This window comes from Danio rerio, chromosome 5 (genome assembly GCF_052040795.2).
Source record: "Danio rerio strain M-AB ecotype USA chromosome 5, GRCz13ab, whole genome shotgun sequence".
In the NCBI taxonomy this organism is placed as follows: domain Eukaryota; kingdom Metazoa; phylum Chordata; class Actinopteri; order Cypriniformes; family Danionidae; genus Danio; species Danio rerio.
Genome location: NC_141025.1, coordinates 38630736 through 38646255, shown reverse-complemented (window position 1 = coordinate 38646255; position 15520 = coordinate 38630736). Strand labels below are relative to the sequence as shown.

At 35.6% G+C, this 15520-nt stretch overlaps 1 protein-coding gene and 1 long non-coding RNA gene across 11 annotated transcripts in view; both read right to left on the bottom strand.

Moving 5' to 3' along the window:
* Positions 1–208: 208 nt before the first annotated feature.
* On the bottom strand, positions 209–5511 carry LOC147844064 (uncharacterized). Its single transcript, XR_015491513.1, has 3 exons — positions 4189–5511; positions 2733–4062; positions 209–2017 (listed from the first exon to the last, which is right to left on the bottom strand). It is a non-coding gene; the product is annotated as an uncharacterized LOC147844064 (long non-coding RNA).
* Positions 5512–8341: 2830 nt separating this feature from the next.
* klhl13 (kelch-like family member 13) overlaps positions 8342–15520 on the bottom strand; it is a 93928-nt gene continuing 86749 nt past the window's right edge. For all 10 annotated transcript variants that reach the window (XM_087251285.1, XM_087251290.1, XM_087251287.1 and 7 more), the window contains 2 exon segments: positions 15370–15483; positions 8342–9621 (listed from right to left, as the gene is read on the bottom strand). In XM_087251285.1, coding sequence (XP_087107411.1) covers positions 9128–9621; positions 15370–15483 — 608 coding nt within the window. In that variant the 3' untranslated portion in view covers positions 8342–9127.

The following is a 15520-nucleotide window of genomic DNA, read 5'->3' as shown; positions in this document are numbered from 1 at the left end:
TTACTAATATTGTTATATAAACATATTGAATGATTTATACTTTATGTACTGTTTCTTTCTTGTTTTCTTAAATAAATTAAAACTTGTTACACCTAAAATAACTAACTTAATTTTTTACTGAAAACTGTTCTAAATTAAGTTTGTCAAACTTAATTCATGTAATTGTAACAGGGCGAAGTAATTTGTTTAAGTTTTCACTTTTTACAGTGAAAGAAAGAAAGAAAGAAAGAAAGAAAGAAAGAAATGAACTAATGTGAGAGTTCTGACGTTCAAAAGCAGCTTGGCAAGTGAAGTTTCTATAAAAGTTTGGTTCACTATTGTACCACTGTTGGTTTGGGCATTTACATGTGTTTCTGTGGCCTTTTTGATGTGTAAATCTTTTCGTGATTGGTTTGCTCTTTTCATGAAGATCAGTGGCCTGTTGCATCAAGCTAGCTGAACAAACTATGAATTTCAGATTATTGAGTTGAAAAAGTACAAACACGGTCTCATGTTGATTTGTGAACCCTAAGCCACATTACAACATGGCTCTTTGGAATACTTGTTTCTGATTGGTCAGTCGTGACATCTATTTAATATAAATTCCCTGAAGCAGGTTATCTGTATAGAGAAAGTTATAAATAAACATGAACTTAAACTTCTTTTTCTTTTACACATTTTTTTTCTATTAATTTAGCCAATATTCTGTATAAAATGCTAGAATATAGAATGCCAAAGAGCGAAGCAGTGGCACACTAGGTAGTGCTGTTGCCTCACAGCAAGAAGGTCGCTGGTTCGAGCCATGACATGCGGCACAGGTGAATTGGTTAGGCTAAATTGTCCGTAGAGCTTGTTTGTGAATGAGTGTGTATGTATGTTTCCCAGAGATGGGTTGCAGCTTGAAGGGCATTTCCTCGTATAACATATGCTGGATAAGTTGGCAATTCATTCTGCTGTGGCGACCCCAGATTAATATAAATAAAGGGACTAAGCCGAAAAGAAAATGAATGAATGGAATGTCTAACTGCAGCTCTTGTGCAAACGTCTACAAAGATATGATCAAATGCCTTCTTAACTGCTGTTTTCTTACTGTTGTAACTGCAGCTGTGTGTTTATTGTGTTAAGGAAAACGCACAGCACATTTTTTGCATATTAATTTAATCATCACTTCATTAGTGTAGGCACCACTAGGATGCTTACTGCATATTGCTAATGAATGGCAAATCTATTAACCCTGAAAACAAACAAAAAATATATAAAACACATTCACTTTGAGTATGAGGGGTTTAAGTTTATTTTTTTTTTATATTAAGTTGATATTTTTTAATCCAGACACAAGTGTACACTTAACTCTGCTGAGCTCAAGAATACTGTAGTCTGAGCAGATTAATATATCATTATTTATAAGGTTTTTATACACACACACACACACACACACACACACACACCACTCACCGGCTACTTTATTAGGTACATCATACTAGGTTGGACACTGTTTTTCAGAACTGCCTTAATCCTTCATGGCATAAATACAACAAGCTACTGGAAATATTCCTCTGAGATTTTGTCCACACTGACATGACAGCATCACGCAATTGCTGCAGATTTGTCAGCTGCACATCCATGATGCGAATCTCCTGTTCCAGCACTTCCCAAAAGTGCTCTATTGGATTGAGAACTGGTGACTGTGGAGGCCATTTGAGTACATTGAGCTCATTGTCATGTTAAAGAAACCAGTGATGATTTGCACTTTATGACATGTCACATTCTCCTGCTGGAAGTAGCCATCAGAAGATGGGTATACTGGGGTCATAAAGGGATGGACATGGTCAGCAACAATACTTAGGTAGGCTGTGGCATTGACACAATGCTCAATTGGTACTAATGGGACCAAAGTGTTCCAAGAAAATATCCCCCACACCATTAAACCACCAGCCTGAACTGTTTATACAAGGCAGCATGGATCCATGATTTCATGTTTTAGGCATCAAATTCTGACCCTACCATCTCAATGTTGCAGCAGAAATGGAGACTCGGGCTACAAAAATCAGACCAGACAACATTTTTCTAACTTCTATTGTAGAATTTCGGCCTGTGCAAATGTAGCCTCAGTGTCCTGTTCTTAGCTGACAGTAGTGACACCCGGTATGGTCTTCTGCTGCTGTAGCCCATCTTACTGTCTTCTGACCTCTGGCATCAACAAGCCATTCGTGCCCACGGAACTGCTGCTGACTGGATATTTTTCTTTTTCGAACCATTCTCTGTAAACCCTACAGATGGTTGTGTGTGAAAATGCCAGTAGATCAGCAGTTTTTGAAATACTCAGACCAGGCCATTTGGCACCAACAACCATGCCACGTTCAAAGTCACTTAAATCCCCTTTCTTCCTCATTCTGATGCTTAGTTTGACAGCAGCAGACAGGTGAACCTAATAAAGTGGCCAGTGAGTGTATATATGTTTTTGGTCAGAATAATAAAATGAAAATTGCTTGTAAAAATATTTATATTCATAAGTGAACACACTTTAAAGTTTCTTTTTTTGAGTGCAAATTGTCTCTGCTCAAGAATATGACTTCCTTTCAGATGAAATGAACAGATTATTAAATAAATCCATCTCAGTGAGTCCATAATGAATGTCAAATCAAGTAACCTGTATTTCTACAGAGCTTTATACAATGCAGATTGTGTCAAAGCCATTTAATAAAGATGAACAGACAAATAATAAAAGTCAGAACAAATAGAAGCAGCGGCACAATAGTGACTGAATGCTGGTGTAGTTTTATTTAGTTCAAAATGATTCAGTTCAATTCAATATGAATGCCACTGTTGAAGAACGAGCTGTTCTTCAGTGTATCGTCCTTCAAAAGGGACATTCATATTGAAGTAGAACCACTGTGACTGGCTTTACACAATCTACATTCTATAAAGCAATGTAGAAAGAAAAATGACTTGATTTGACTTTGATTAGTGTAAGGGACCTCTAAAGTTACCATTTTATAAAAACACAAAGCCTCAGTCAGTGCTCATCTGGACCAGTAGTATGAGCCTTAGTTGTTTTTGTTACCAAGAACCCGCTTATGCATATAGACAGTATAATAAGCTTGATTCCACTGTTTTCAGAAAGTCTGCAGTTCAAATGGAGAACATAACTATATCGCCTTAAAAATGTTTTTGAAATGTTTACTTTTTTAGGACGCCTGAAAAAGGCAAAATCAGTAAATAAATTCATATTTAAGTGTTCTTGGAGCTTCATATGAATACTGTTGAACCACTGAAGTTGTTGAATGCTTTAATAATTTTTTTAATTCCTGTTTAGGATTAGGGGCCATTGCTTTCTAGGATGAGAGACTTGTCAGATTTAATGCAAAATCATCATTTGTGTTCCAAAGAAGAACAAAGGTTTCAAGGGATTAGGGTGACATGTGGGTAATTAATAACAGAATTTTTACTTTTAGGTGAACTACACCTTTAATGACCAAACAATTTAAAAAAGTATTACCACCACCACCACCACCAAAAAAAAAAAAAGTATGACAAAACATTAAACACAACAATGAACCAGAACTGCTTTTGTCCTCTGAAGCACAGCAACAATCGCAATTATTGCTTCTGATCAGAACTGATATGCAGGTTCATGAGCTCATGCTTGATGTATTGATCATTTACATTTACTTTATTTGGAATTGCAGAAATGTATTCTTCTCATCTGAAAAAACAAGGTAATGTATTCGAGATGTATTGTTGTTTTTGGTGCGCTGTTTTTATTTTAGTTTTAGTCTAGTCTTTGTGTGAAGGTGACTTTTTTGTTTTTATTGGATTTAGTCACATTAATACTGTTTTAAGTCCAGTCAGGTTTTAGTCAACTAAAATTCTGAGCATTTTAGTTATTCCATGAATAGTTTCATCCAGTTTTAGTTAACAAAAAATTGTTATTTTAGTCTAGTTTTAGTCAACGAAAACTGATGACATTTTAGCTTTAAGTGACAATTGGTCTTTAGTTAACAAAAACTGATGTTTTTTTTTTTTTTGTCTAGTTTTAGCTGAAAACTGATGACATTTTAGTTTTGTTTTAGTCTATGAGAACTGATGTTATTTTAGTCTAGTTTTAGCTAATGAAAACTGACGACATTAGGTCTTTAGTTAACAAAAACTGACATTATTTCTAGTTGAGAACTGACAACATTTTGGCTAGTTTAGGTCAACAAAAACTGATGTTATTTTAGTCTAGTTTTATTTGACAAATATTGATGACATTTAGTCTTTAGTCAACAAAAACTGTAATTTTAGTCTAGTTTTAGCAGATGAAACCTGATGACATTTGGTCTTTAGTTAACAAAAACTAATAAAATGTTAGTCTAATTTTAGCCGACAAAACTTATTTTAGTCAACGAACACTGATGACATTAGTCTAGTTAACAAAAACTGATGACATGTTAGTCTAGTTTTAGTCAATAAAACTCATGTTACTTTTGTCTAGTTTTAGCTGACGAAAACTGATGACATCTGGTCTAGTTTTAGTCCATGAAAATTGTATGTTAGTAATTTTATTTCAATTCTATTTAACCTTTTTAAAGTTCCCATTTAAAAATAAAGACGTGTGGAACAATGAAAGCTAAATATGGTGTCCTACATCCCTTACAGTCTTACCACCCGCAGTTTTGGAGGTCAGCAGGGATTACGGGTGCACACAGTCCTGAAAGCGTCCCCTGTGGAGCTGCATTTATCAGAGATGAGAAGTGCACTTTAGAAACAGCCCTTATTCTAATACTAACAGCATTATAGTCCACGCACACACTCCTGAGGCTCTCATCTGATGCGCCCTTGACCCTGCACTTAGTCCTGTTTTCCCATGATGCTTTAATGCAATTCAGAACAACCAATGCAGCCCAGGGCCAAAACACCAACCAGGCCAGAACGTCTGCATGTAGTTGCAAATCAAATTTAAAAACGAATGCCTGTGAATGATGCACACAGACAAAACTCATTGGTCAAGAGTCCATTAAATTTGGGTAACCGGATTACAGTGATCTGTCGCTTTAAAAGTTATTAGCCAATATGAAAAATGGATTTGATTGTGCCCCACAGGGTGGCAGAGCGAGTATGGGTCGAGCCCTGCGCCTCATTAAATTGTAATAGATTAGTGAGCATATGTCTCGTCGGGAGGCCACACACACTCACACAGATGGCGGTTCACCTGGGCACCAGCAGCTCCACAACATCTGCCTGAGATGGAGGAAAAACAAGCAGAGCTACAGCACATTTCACTGGACTGAACATCCACAGTAATCACATTGAGAAAAACTGCTTATAGGCAACATGGGATTATTCGTAATGTAAGATATCATATGTAAAACTACTTCATAATATCACTTTAATGTAGAGCCATTTTTTCCCATTTTTCATGGATTGATTATACCAAATTCCATTCCTTCAGTTTTAGGCCCAATACCAATTCTATTTAACCCCTACTCCTTCCCCTTGTAAAAGAGTGTGAAGGGAAAGGGCTTCAAAATGTACCCCTAAGAAATGGGATAGAAAATGTTCATACCCCTTGGTTTTGAGAGTGGTCCTGGAAAATCTCAGTTTCAAGGGCTATCTAGCCCTTCCCCTTAGCCCTACGCCTTCAAGATAAAGAGAATTGAGACTCACTTACCTCTACACATGTATGTGCAAAATGAGGGATGGGGTAAGGGGAAGGAGTAGGGTTAAGGGGTAGAATTGAGATTGGGGCTTAATTGCCTTTTTGTATTTCTGTAGATTTTAATTACGCTCATATGACGCTATATCAAACAGCATATGAAATAACTGACATCATAACAAATTTTAACTGCAACTTATTTAATTTGATTGGTTTAATTACATTTTAGTAGCTAATTTAAATCATAACACTTAATTTGTGCAGGTTTTTTGTTCTTTCAGAAATTCTTAGGTGTTTATTTACACTTTCTTATAATTAAATGAACACTTTAAACATTAATAACATTTCTGAAAGAAATATGAGTTATTAATAATGTAATGTAACGTCCTGACAACTGGCAACGTGTAGTACCTGGCTACACGTCATGAATATCAGCACACCGGTATAAGAATAACTTGGTCACACTTCACAATAAGGTTCATTAGTTAATGTTAATTAATGCATTTACTAACATTAACAAACAATGAACAACACATTTACTACTGTATTTGTTCATGTTAGTCGACGTTAGTTAATGAACAGTAGTTCATTGTTAGTTCATGTTAACTCATGGTGCATTAACTAATGTTAACAAGCATAGACTTGGATGTTAATAATGCATTAGTAAATGTTCAATTATGATTAATAAATGCTGTATATGTGTTGCTCATGATTAGTTCATGTTAGTAAATGCATTAACTAATGAACCTTATTGTAAAGCGTTACCAATAACTTTAAATCTGGCTAATAAAAAAAGGATAATTCAAGATTATAAAAAAATTGATTATTTATTAACGCGATTCTACCAAGTTCTTGGGTTAGGTGAAGAAGAAAAGGTTGGAACAGTGATGATCAGCCCGATATAAATTTCTAAAGATATGTTTGATTTGATCTAGAAGGCTCCGATGTGTGTTCTACAACCTCGTGAGTTGTGACATTCTACCTTTAAATGGCTCACATTACCAGATAATCTGTGCCGAGAATTAAAGCTGTACGAAGTCCTCAAGATTTTATGTCAGATCCTTTGAAGGTGAAAATCTGGCATAAATCAGGTTAAACATTCGTAGTCTGTGACAGCCTTTAACCACAGACCAGATTTCAGGCTTTAAACAAACATTAGATATGAAAATGACCAACATTCTGAGAAACTTTGATAAGACTTTGTGTGAGAATTAGTTCTTATTTTCTTATTGAATTTTATGAAAAAAAAAGAAATATTATATATATATATATATATATATATATATATATATATATATATATATATATATATATATATATGTATGTATGTATGTATGTATGTATGTATGTATGTATATATATAAATATATATATATATATATAATATATATATATATATATATATATATATATATATATATATATATATATATATATATATATATATATATATATATATATATATATAAATGTATACATGCATACATATATATTTTAAAAACATTAATTTAAAATTATATTATATTATATTACTAAAGTTTCATGTACACAACAGGATCTTTAGACCATGCCATCATTGATCATTGTAAGAAACTTTGCAGCTTATGTTACTTTTCTATCATATATATTTATGTGTGTGTGTGTGTGTGTGTGTAGTTGACCAATTTTTTTTGTAAAGCACATTATTGAAGATAAAAAAATTGTATGTAGGTTGAAATCAGATGCTATTAAAAATGTAAGGTGTCATGAACTTTGTCAATTCTTTTTAATTTTTATAAACCATACCTTAAATGTCCTATGATGTGACATGGCAAAAAAAGAATTACGAATATACAAAGAGCAAGAGTGATTTATTGTCATTTTTGGACATTTTTCTTAATATAGTCTGTCTATTTTATATCAGATTATAAATGATATTTTTAGGTCCATGGCAGATAAATAAATAAAAGTTTACCCACTTACAGCGATTTAAATCACGCCAATACTTATAATATTCACTTTTGTTGCCATGTGTTAGAGTGAAAATGCAAAGTCCCATCACCGTCCCATCAATATATTTGTGTAAAACAATGCATTTAACATATCGATACCCATTTAAATATACAAGCACCAGAATGACATTGTGTACAACTACATTGTAAGGCTCTGCACACACTTGCATTCTTCAAAATCTCTTTAGCATTTACAGGAAATACATTGTGCTAGTAAGTACAATAAAATGGTATGTATAAGTTTATAGTTAAAATGCAAAAAAAAAAAAAAATATATATATATATATATATATATATATATATATATATATATATATATATATATAAATAAATATATAAATATATATATATATATAAATATATAAATATATAATATATATATATATATATATATATATATATATATATATATATATATATATATATATATATATATATATTATGGTCGCACAATATATTTTGAACTGAATCAAAATCTTCAGGAAGCCTTGGTGCCCCTGTGTGGTCCACTTAAGCCCAATAGAAGACAGACCCTTATAATTACGGCTGAAGTGAGTTGTTGATTATAAAATGCATTATTCAGGTCCTGAATGCTGATTGGTCTGCAAGGCTGTTGAAATACACAAGTGTGCAGCAAGCTTTGAAAACAAACAATGTGACACTCAAGGCCATTCTGCATTTTGAATAACAAGCCACGTGAATATAAAACCAAAATCAAAAGAGCACAATGACATTTCTTTTTCTCAAAATCTCGTTTATTAAATTTAGAAAACACAATTCTGTTAATGGTTCATAACAACAGCAGGAGTAGAGAAATGAAGTTTCAGTTAGGCAGGGAGGGATGGGGGGCAGGTCAACCCCTGAGTTTAAAAACTGTTTTCCTCATCCTGTGGTCAAAGGTCAACTAACCCCCTGAGAGAGACAAGAGAATGAGGGTAAAAAACCTGGGCAGAGGGTGAAAGATGAGCAGGCATAACGGAGGGAGAGAACAGTGAGGGGGCAGGAGTCCTCAGAATAGGTGGGATTGGGGGGGAAATGTACAGTCTTCATAGCAAAACTCTGGAGACCTCAGGTAGAAAAGTTGAATTGCAAAGTCATTTGTTGTTCAAGTCAAAGTTATTCCTGCCAAAAAAGACTAAACAAAGCCCCCGAAATGCAGTGTTAACATGTAGTTACGCCCAACCCTGGGAGTGCTTCCATTTTTCTTTCTCATCGAGGTGGCGACGGGGGGTGGAAGGACCTTCAGCATCGGCTCTCAGGAGGGATGAGGAAGAGAAGTGGAATCGTTTGAGGGAAGGGACGGGGTTTCACCACAGACACCAGTAAAACGTATATCAGTGGGGAGTGCAAACATTGTCTTTTCCTGTGGGGACAGAGAGAGAGAGAGAGAGAAGAGAAAGAAAGAGAGAGAACGAGAGAGACTGGGGTGCGATTCAACAACACATCTGTCTGTCAATCAATCAAGCAATTAATCCGTCCATTTTATTCCTCGGTCTCTCTCACTCTCCCTCCATCATTCTCAAGGAGCCGACAGCGGAGACTCTCGGCTGGGTGACCCAGCAAGAGAAAGGTCCTCTGGGGGAAACACTGTCAGCGTGCAGGCCCTGATGCCGCCCAAAGATTCAGGCAGGTCAAACACTTTGTGCCATTCGTCCTTCTCGGGGTCATACTTCTGGACGATCTCAACCATGCAGCGGTTATTCCACGAATATCCACCTACTACGTAGATCTTGTTCTCGAACACTGCCACACCGACGTCACTCTGACCACGAAGCATAGCTGCGATTGGCGTCCACAGGTCCAGAGCAGGACTGTAATACTCGCAGCTCAGCACGTCATCGTAGTCGCTGGTGCCCCGGAAGTGGTTTCCGCCAATGACGTAGAGCCGGTCGCCCACTGTGCACATGCAGTGCAGGCCACGCACAGTGGTCATTGGTGCCTTCTGAGTCCACTTATCAGCGTCCGGGTCAAAGCACATGAGCTCCTTCTGGAAGGTGTCGTGGGTGATTCCACCTGCACAACAAACCGCACGGAGAGTTTGCATCACTTTCTCTGCAGAAATGGACACCCATTTCTGGAAGCATTCGATATACAACAAAGAATGAATAATGCATCGCGCGCACACTCAAGGTCTGCTGAGGAAAGGGTTAATATTGAATAATGCATCTTCCAAAACACACAAAGTAAACACACAACCAGGTCTGCGTGCTCACGGAAAGCGAACTAGAAAGGAAAGAGGAGGAAAAAGACAAGAGGAAAAATAAAACAGGACATGTCTACAGGGAGGGCTGAAAATAAAGAGAACCATCCCATCAGGCACCTGGGCATCAGCCAACCAGACCCTCCCTCCTCTTCCTCCCTCTCTCTCTCCATCCATCCTGGTTTTGCCCTCTAACTCTCCACTCATCCATCCATCCATTCTTCCCTTTACTAAAATAAGAGAATGATTCACTCACAAAACACACAGCTTCAAGTTCTAACTCTCAAATTCTTTGGAGCGAAACAAAGTAAAAGAAAAGGAGGAGAAGGTCTAAACACACACGAAGAGAGATGGAGACAGAACAAAGCATGAGGCAGCACATAGCATGAAGCGGTTTCATGCATGCAAACCATCGCTCATGTGAGTGCAGAGCTTAATACTCCGCTGCTTCATGACCTATATAACTGAGAGAGAGAGAGAGAGAGAGAGAGAGAGAGAGAGAGAGAGAGAGAGAGAGAGAGAGAGAGAGAGAGAGAAAGGACACAGACACCAGAGTAAAAACAAAAAGATCAGCACTTCCAAAAATACTCCAGAGAAAGAGCGTGGGTGGAGGAGAAAAGTGTAAGAATCAATGTAAATGTGTGCATGTACATCACCAGCAACACACACTCATGCATGAATAACTACATGAGGCTCCAGGCAGAACAGAGCGACACCATGAGATGAAGGAGGGGGTTCATAATTTGTGTAATTACAAGTGAATTATTTACAAAGGCTATTAAAACTACTGAAACGTCACTGACTGAAATGAGTGTTGTTGTGTTTTGCACATTCTATGCCATTATAAATGTCAAATTACAGAAAACACTTAACCTCTATGTGACATTTATAAGTGAAACAGTATATTTAGCACGGGGAAAATGGTGAATAATGTAAAAGAGAATATAATATTAACAGATCATAGATATATATATATATATATATATATATATATATATACATATATATAGACATTTATATACATATATATATATATAGACATTTATATACATATACATATACATACTCATGTTCATATCATTGGGTTCATACAAAGTCTCTCTGGATATACTGGATTTAATATGTTTGGGTTTGAGTAAAGTGTTAATATTGGTTTTCTCAAAACATCTGATTCCAAATCTCAAATAAAAATATTGTTATTTAGAGCATTTATTTATTCAGAGATATGACTCTTGGTCAGATTAAAATACGTTTTTGTTTGTTGTGATACATTTTTTTTTAAAGGTTTATTGCACGGAGCACAAATTGTTTCATATATTCATTTAAGTACTTTAGAAGTTAGCGAAAGATCCAAGTGTATTGCAAGACAGGGGCGTAACATGAAGAGGTACAGTATAACTTGTAGTGTAGACGTAACTTGCAGTTATCGAGATTCCATTTAACCATGCGAGATGCCACAATGAGATGGTGATGGCAAGATGGCGGAAATACATAACAGAGAACATTTACAGGAAATGTTTACATGCATTTTCTCCAAATTTATCCACAATTATTCATCTGATACATTATTATATTATTCATCCATTTAGCAACTCCACTTTGCTGTCTTCTTCATCCATTTTGTTATTACAGTTAGTCCCCTGTGGTTGCAAATAACAACACATTGGGGAGTGCGTCAAGCATGAAAGCCTCCACAACTCATGACTGTACGTGCACAGTAAAATAGGTGTATATGTTAATAACTGTGATGGTTGTGTTTAGGTTTGGGGTAGCTGTAGACTTTAATAACAATTATAGTTTGGTTAAGGGTTGTGGTAGGTGTAGACATTAATAACTGTGATGGTTGTGTTTAGGTTTGGCGTAGCAGTAGACTTTAATAACTGTGATGGTTGGGATTAGGGTTGTGGTAGGTGTAGATGTTAATAACTCTGATGGTTGGGTTTAGGGTTGTGGTAGGTGTAGAAGTTAATAACTGTGATGGTTAGGTTAGAATTAGAATTTTGGTAGGTGTAGACGATAATAACTGCGACGATGGGTTTAGGTGTGGAGTAGGTGTAGACGTTAATAACTGATGGGTACAGCTCCATCTTGCCAACAACTTTGTTTTCACATTTGGGTCTCGATAACTTCAAGTTAAGCCTCTACTACAAGTTTCCCCCTTTCATGTTATGCCCGTCTTGCAGTCCGCAGACCAATAGTACCTGGATGCAGCCTTTATGATGCAAGCTGAGATTGCATCACTCAGCGATGCAATGTCAGACACAATGGACTCAATGGAGCTAGTGATGTCACGGTGACGGGTAGGGTTAAGGGTGGGGTTAGGTAAGCCCATTAAAAAGCATTGGATGCAGCTCAGATTGCACTGCACCAGGTCTGCATCCAGACACCTCTCCCGCAGACAGACCCTACTCGGGCGGTCAGTTTTTAATAATAAATATATGGACATTGTTACCCAAATTTTGTATTATAACTTAAACATATTACTTTGATATATATATATATATATATATATATATATATATATATATATATATATATATATATATATATATATATATATATATATATATATATATATATATATGTGTATATATATGATTAAATATATTTTCTTTTTATATAAAAACAAACATCAATTTAGGACAACTTGTATTTGAGCACAAAATATACATTTTAAATTTGAGTTCAAATTTGAATTTAAAACAAATTTGACTACAAACAGAAATGAGACAAATAAAAATGCATGGATTATGTACAGTAAGATCAACAACATCCAATGGAAATCTATTTTCTAAACGCATGCTGTTATTAATATTACACTACGGACATCCAAAATTTTTTTTAATGGTTTCTAACGAACTTGCGAAATAACTCTGAGTGCATTTGGAAACATGGACAGTCTATTCCTGCCTGCAGTAGAAACACACCACAAGCACATCATGTTGAGAAGTTCAGCACATTATATAAAGGTTGCTGGAGGGTTGAATGAGAATTTTCCTTCTCACACTTCCGTAAAAGATAAACGCTAATGTATGGAGAAGTAAATGTGTGTGTGTGGGAGCAAAAAACAGAAAGCCTACAGCAGCATTATCACAGCTTGCTATACACGTACGTGTGTGTGAGAGAGATCACACTCCTCCTACATACCTCAAATGTTCATTATCACACAGAAACACACTTCTCGGATTCATATCATCACCACATCTCTCTCTCTTTCTCTCTCTCTCTCTCTCTCTCTCTGTTCATCATTTCTAGTGAAAGTAGTACTCATCTCCATAAAGGAGGATTTGAGCTGCAATCCTGTAAAGTGAGCATGTGACGCAAACAACCCCGCACCGGGCAGGTTAACACCCAGTGAGTGAGTGTGTGTGTTCCTCTATTCAGAAAAGTTAATTCATTGCAGTCTGAAAGTGTGTTTGTGTGACGAAGGAAAAATACAGATCTTTTAGAGAATCAGTGTTTGTGTGTGTGTGTGTGTGTGTGTGTGTGTGTGTGCGTGTGGTGAGAACATCTCATTCTCACCCTCCAGATATTTCTCTTCCCGTTAGCAACACCTTACCAGCTACCTGATCTGTGAAAATCTGTTGGAGAATGAGGACGTGTGTTTGTGACTAAATTTGACTTGTTCTCTCATTTACGTGCACATTAAAGATGAATTGTGCTGCTTTGTGTAATTCTTTTTAATTATATGAAATGAAAAACACAAAACATGAACAAGAGACAAATCAAATCTCAACTGATTCAAGAGCCTGTGATTTGTTTGTTGTTGTTTTTTTTTTTTGTGGTGGTCATCAATTATTTCAGTTTTTTTCTTTTAATCAGGTTTGTATATTAACTGATATACAGAAGAGGACTAAATTGTTGGTATCTGTTAATTTTGTCTAGGCCAGTTTTATTAGTTTTCTTTTTTCAATGCCTCTGTTGACCAGCAAATCGAAAGTCATATCTGATTTTCAGTAGTTTATTTTCAGTAATTTTTAATTAATCATGACTTTTTTCAGTTTTAATATATTTCAGTGACCACTGTAGTTCTTCTGTATTCAGTGGAAGCGTACCAACAACTTTGCCCATGTCTGCACATTGTACACTACTATTCAAAGATTTTGGGGTTGATAATATATATTAATATATATTATTAAAGAAAGTAATATTTTATTGAACAACTATTCAGTTTTATTAAAGACTTTTGTTTTTACATTTATCCTAAACAATGCTAAAAAATAAAGTTTAACATTTTCAACAAAAACATTAGGCAGTCCAACTGTTATCAATACTAATGATGAGAAATGTTTCTCTTGGATTGATTTCTAAAAAAAAAACAAATAAACAAAAACATGCCTTTGAAGATGACTTTTAAAAAATAATTTTAAAGGTGCTGTAAGTTTTTTTTTTCTCTTCTAAAGCATAACAATACCATAATATGCTTGCAGATACTTAAGAAACATGTCAAGTAAACATTCTTCTTGGAAAAGAATACTAAAGTCAAATATTTTGTTTTGAAAATGTGCGTTACGTGCCGGAACGACTGTCTTTGTTTTGGTTCTTTTCACCAGCCGATGTCAGTTTAGTTATATTTCAGCACCCCTGGTTGCCTTGGTGGAAAACAGTGTATTTGAATCATTCAGTAAGGAAGGCTCTCAAAATGTGCATCCACGATCGAAATGTGACCTCAGGTGGACAGCAGCAGACTCCGAAATGAGATGCAGATTCAGAGTTCCATACGAGTTGGTTATTATTTAGCAAATATTATCAATATTTTGAGCGTAAACATTAGGTGAGCAGATTGCATTGAAACCCTGTGTCCTAACAACACCCTACATGACGAGATTTGCAGTGATAAGCAATTTGGCTGTTTGTACCAGACGAAACACGCCAGAAATTTAGATACAACCATTTAGAAGCACAGAATAGTGCATTTACTGTATAACTAAATGTTAAGGTTTATATTCTAATTAATACATATTAAACCTCTTTAACATTTTTAAATGTAGATGCTGAATCACTCATATGTGTTGGTTTGCACTGAGTCACAATTCTAAAGTTCAAATTCAAATGGTTTATTCTATTTTTAAGATCTGAGGTGAACTATCTTCTGCTCCTTTCAGTATATGGCAATAAATGTCATGTCAAATGATATTCAAACTCACATTGTTAGCATTTAACACTGAATAAAGAACATGAGATGTACCTGGGATAATCATTGTCAGTTTTCTGTTGTTCAGCTGCAGGAAATGGAAGCCGTTTCTAAAATAGAAACTTCAGCTCCTTTTAAAAAGGAACATATTCCTTCTATCGCATGTCGTTGCTTTTCTTTAGAGCATGTTTTAAATCAGCTTTAGGGCTCGAGAATTAGACACACTGCTGTTGGTGTCGTCAATCTGGCAACCTTTGCTTGCGTTTGTTTTAAACCAGGTGTGCAATACCTAGTTTAACCACTGAGTGTCAAACTTACATAATGCAACTTTAAGAGACTGATCATAAATAATCTTAATGACTTCAAACATTTGAATGGTAGTGTAATACACACACAGATAGCAAATACACAGGTGTGTGACAGTTACCTGAAATGTACATGTATCCTCCGTAAACAGTGCCTGCGTGTCCATAATGCGGCTCGCTCATTTTGGCCACATACGTCCATTCATTTGTTCTGGGGTTATAACACTCTACCGTTGCTGGAGAAAGACAAGAAAAGAGAAAAAACTGAGTTAG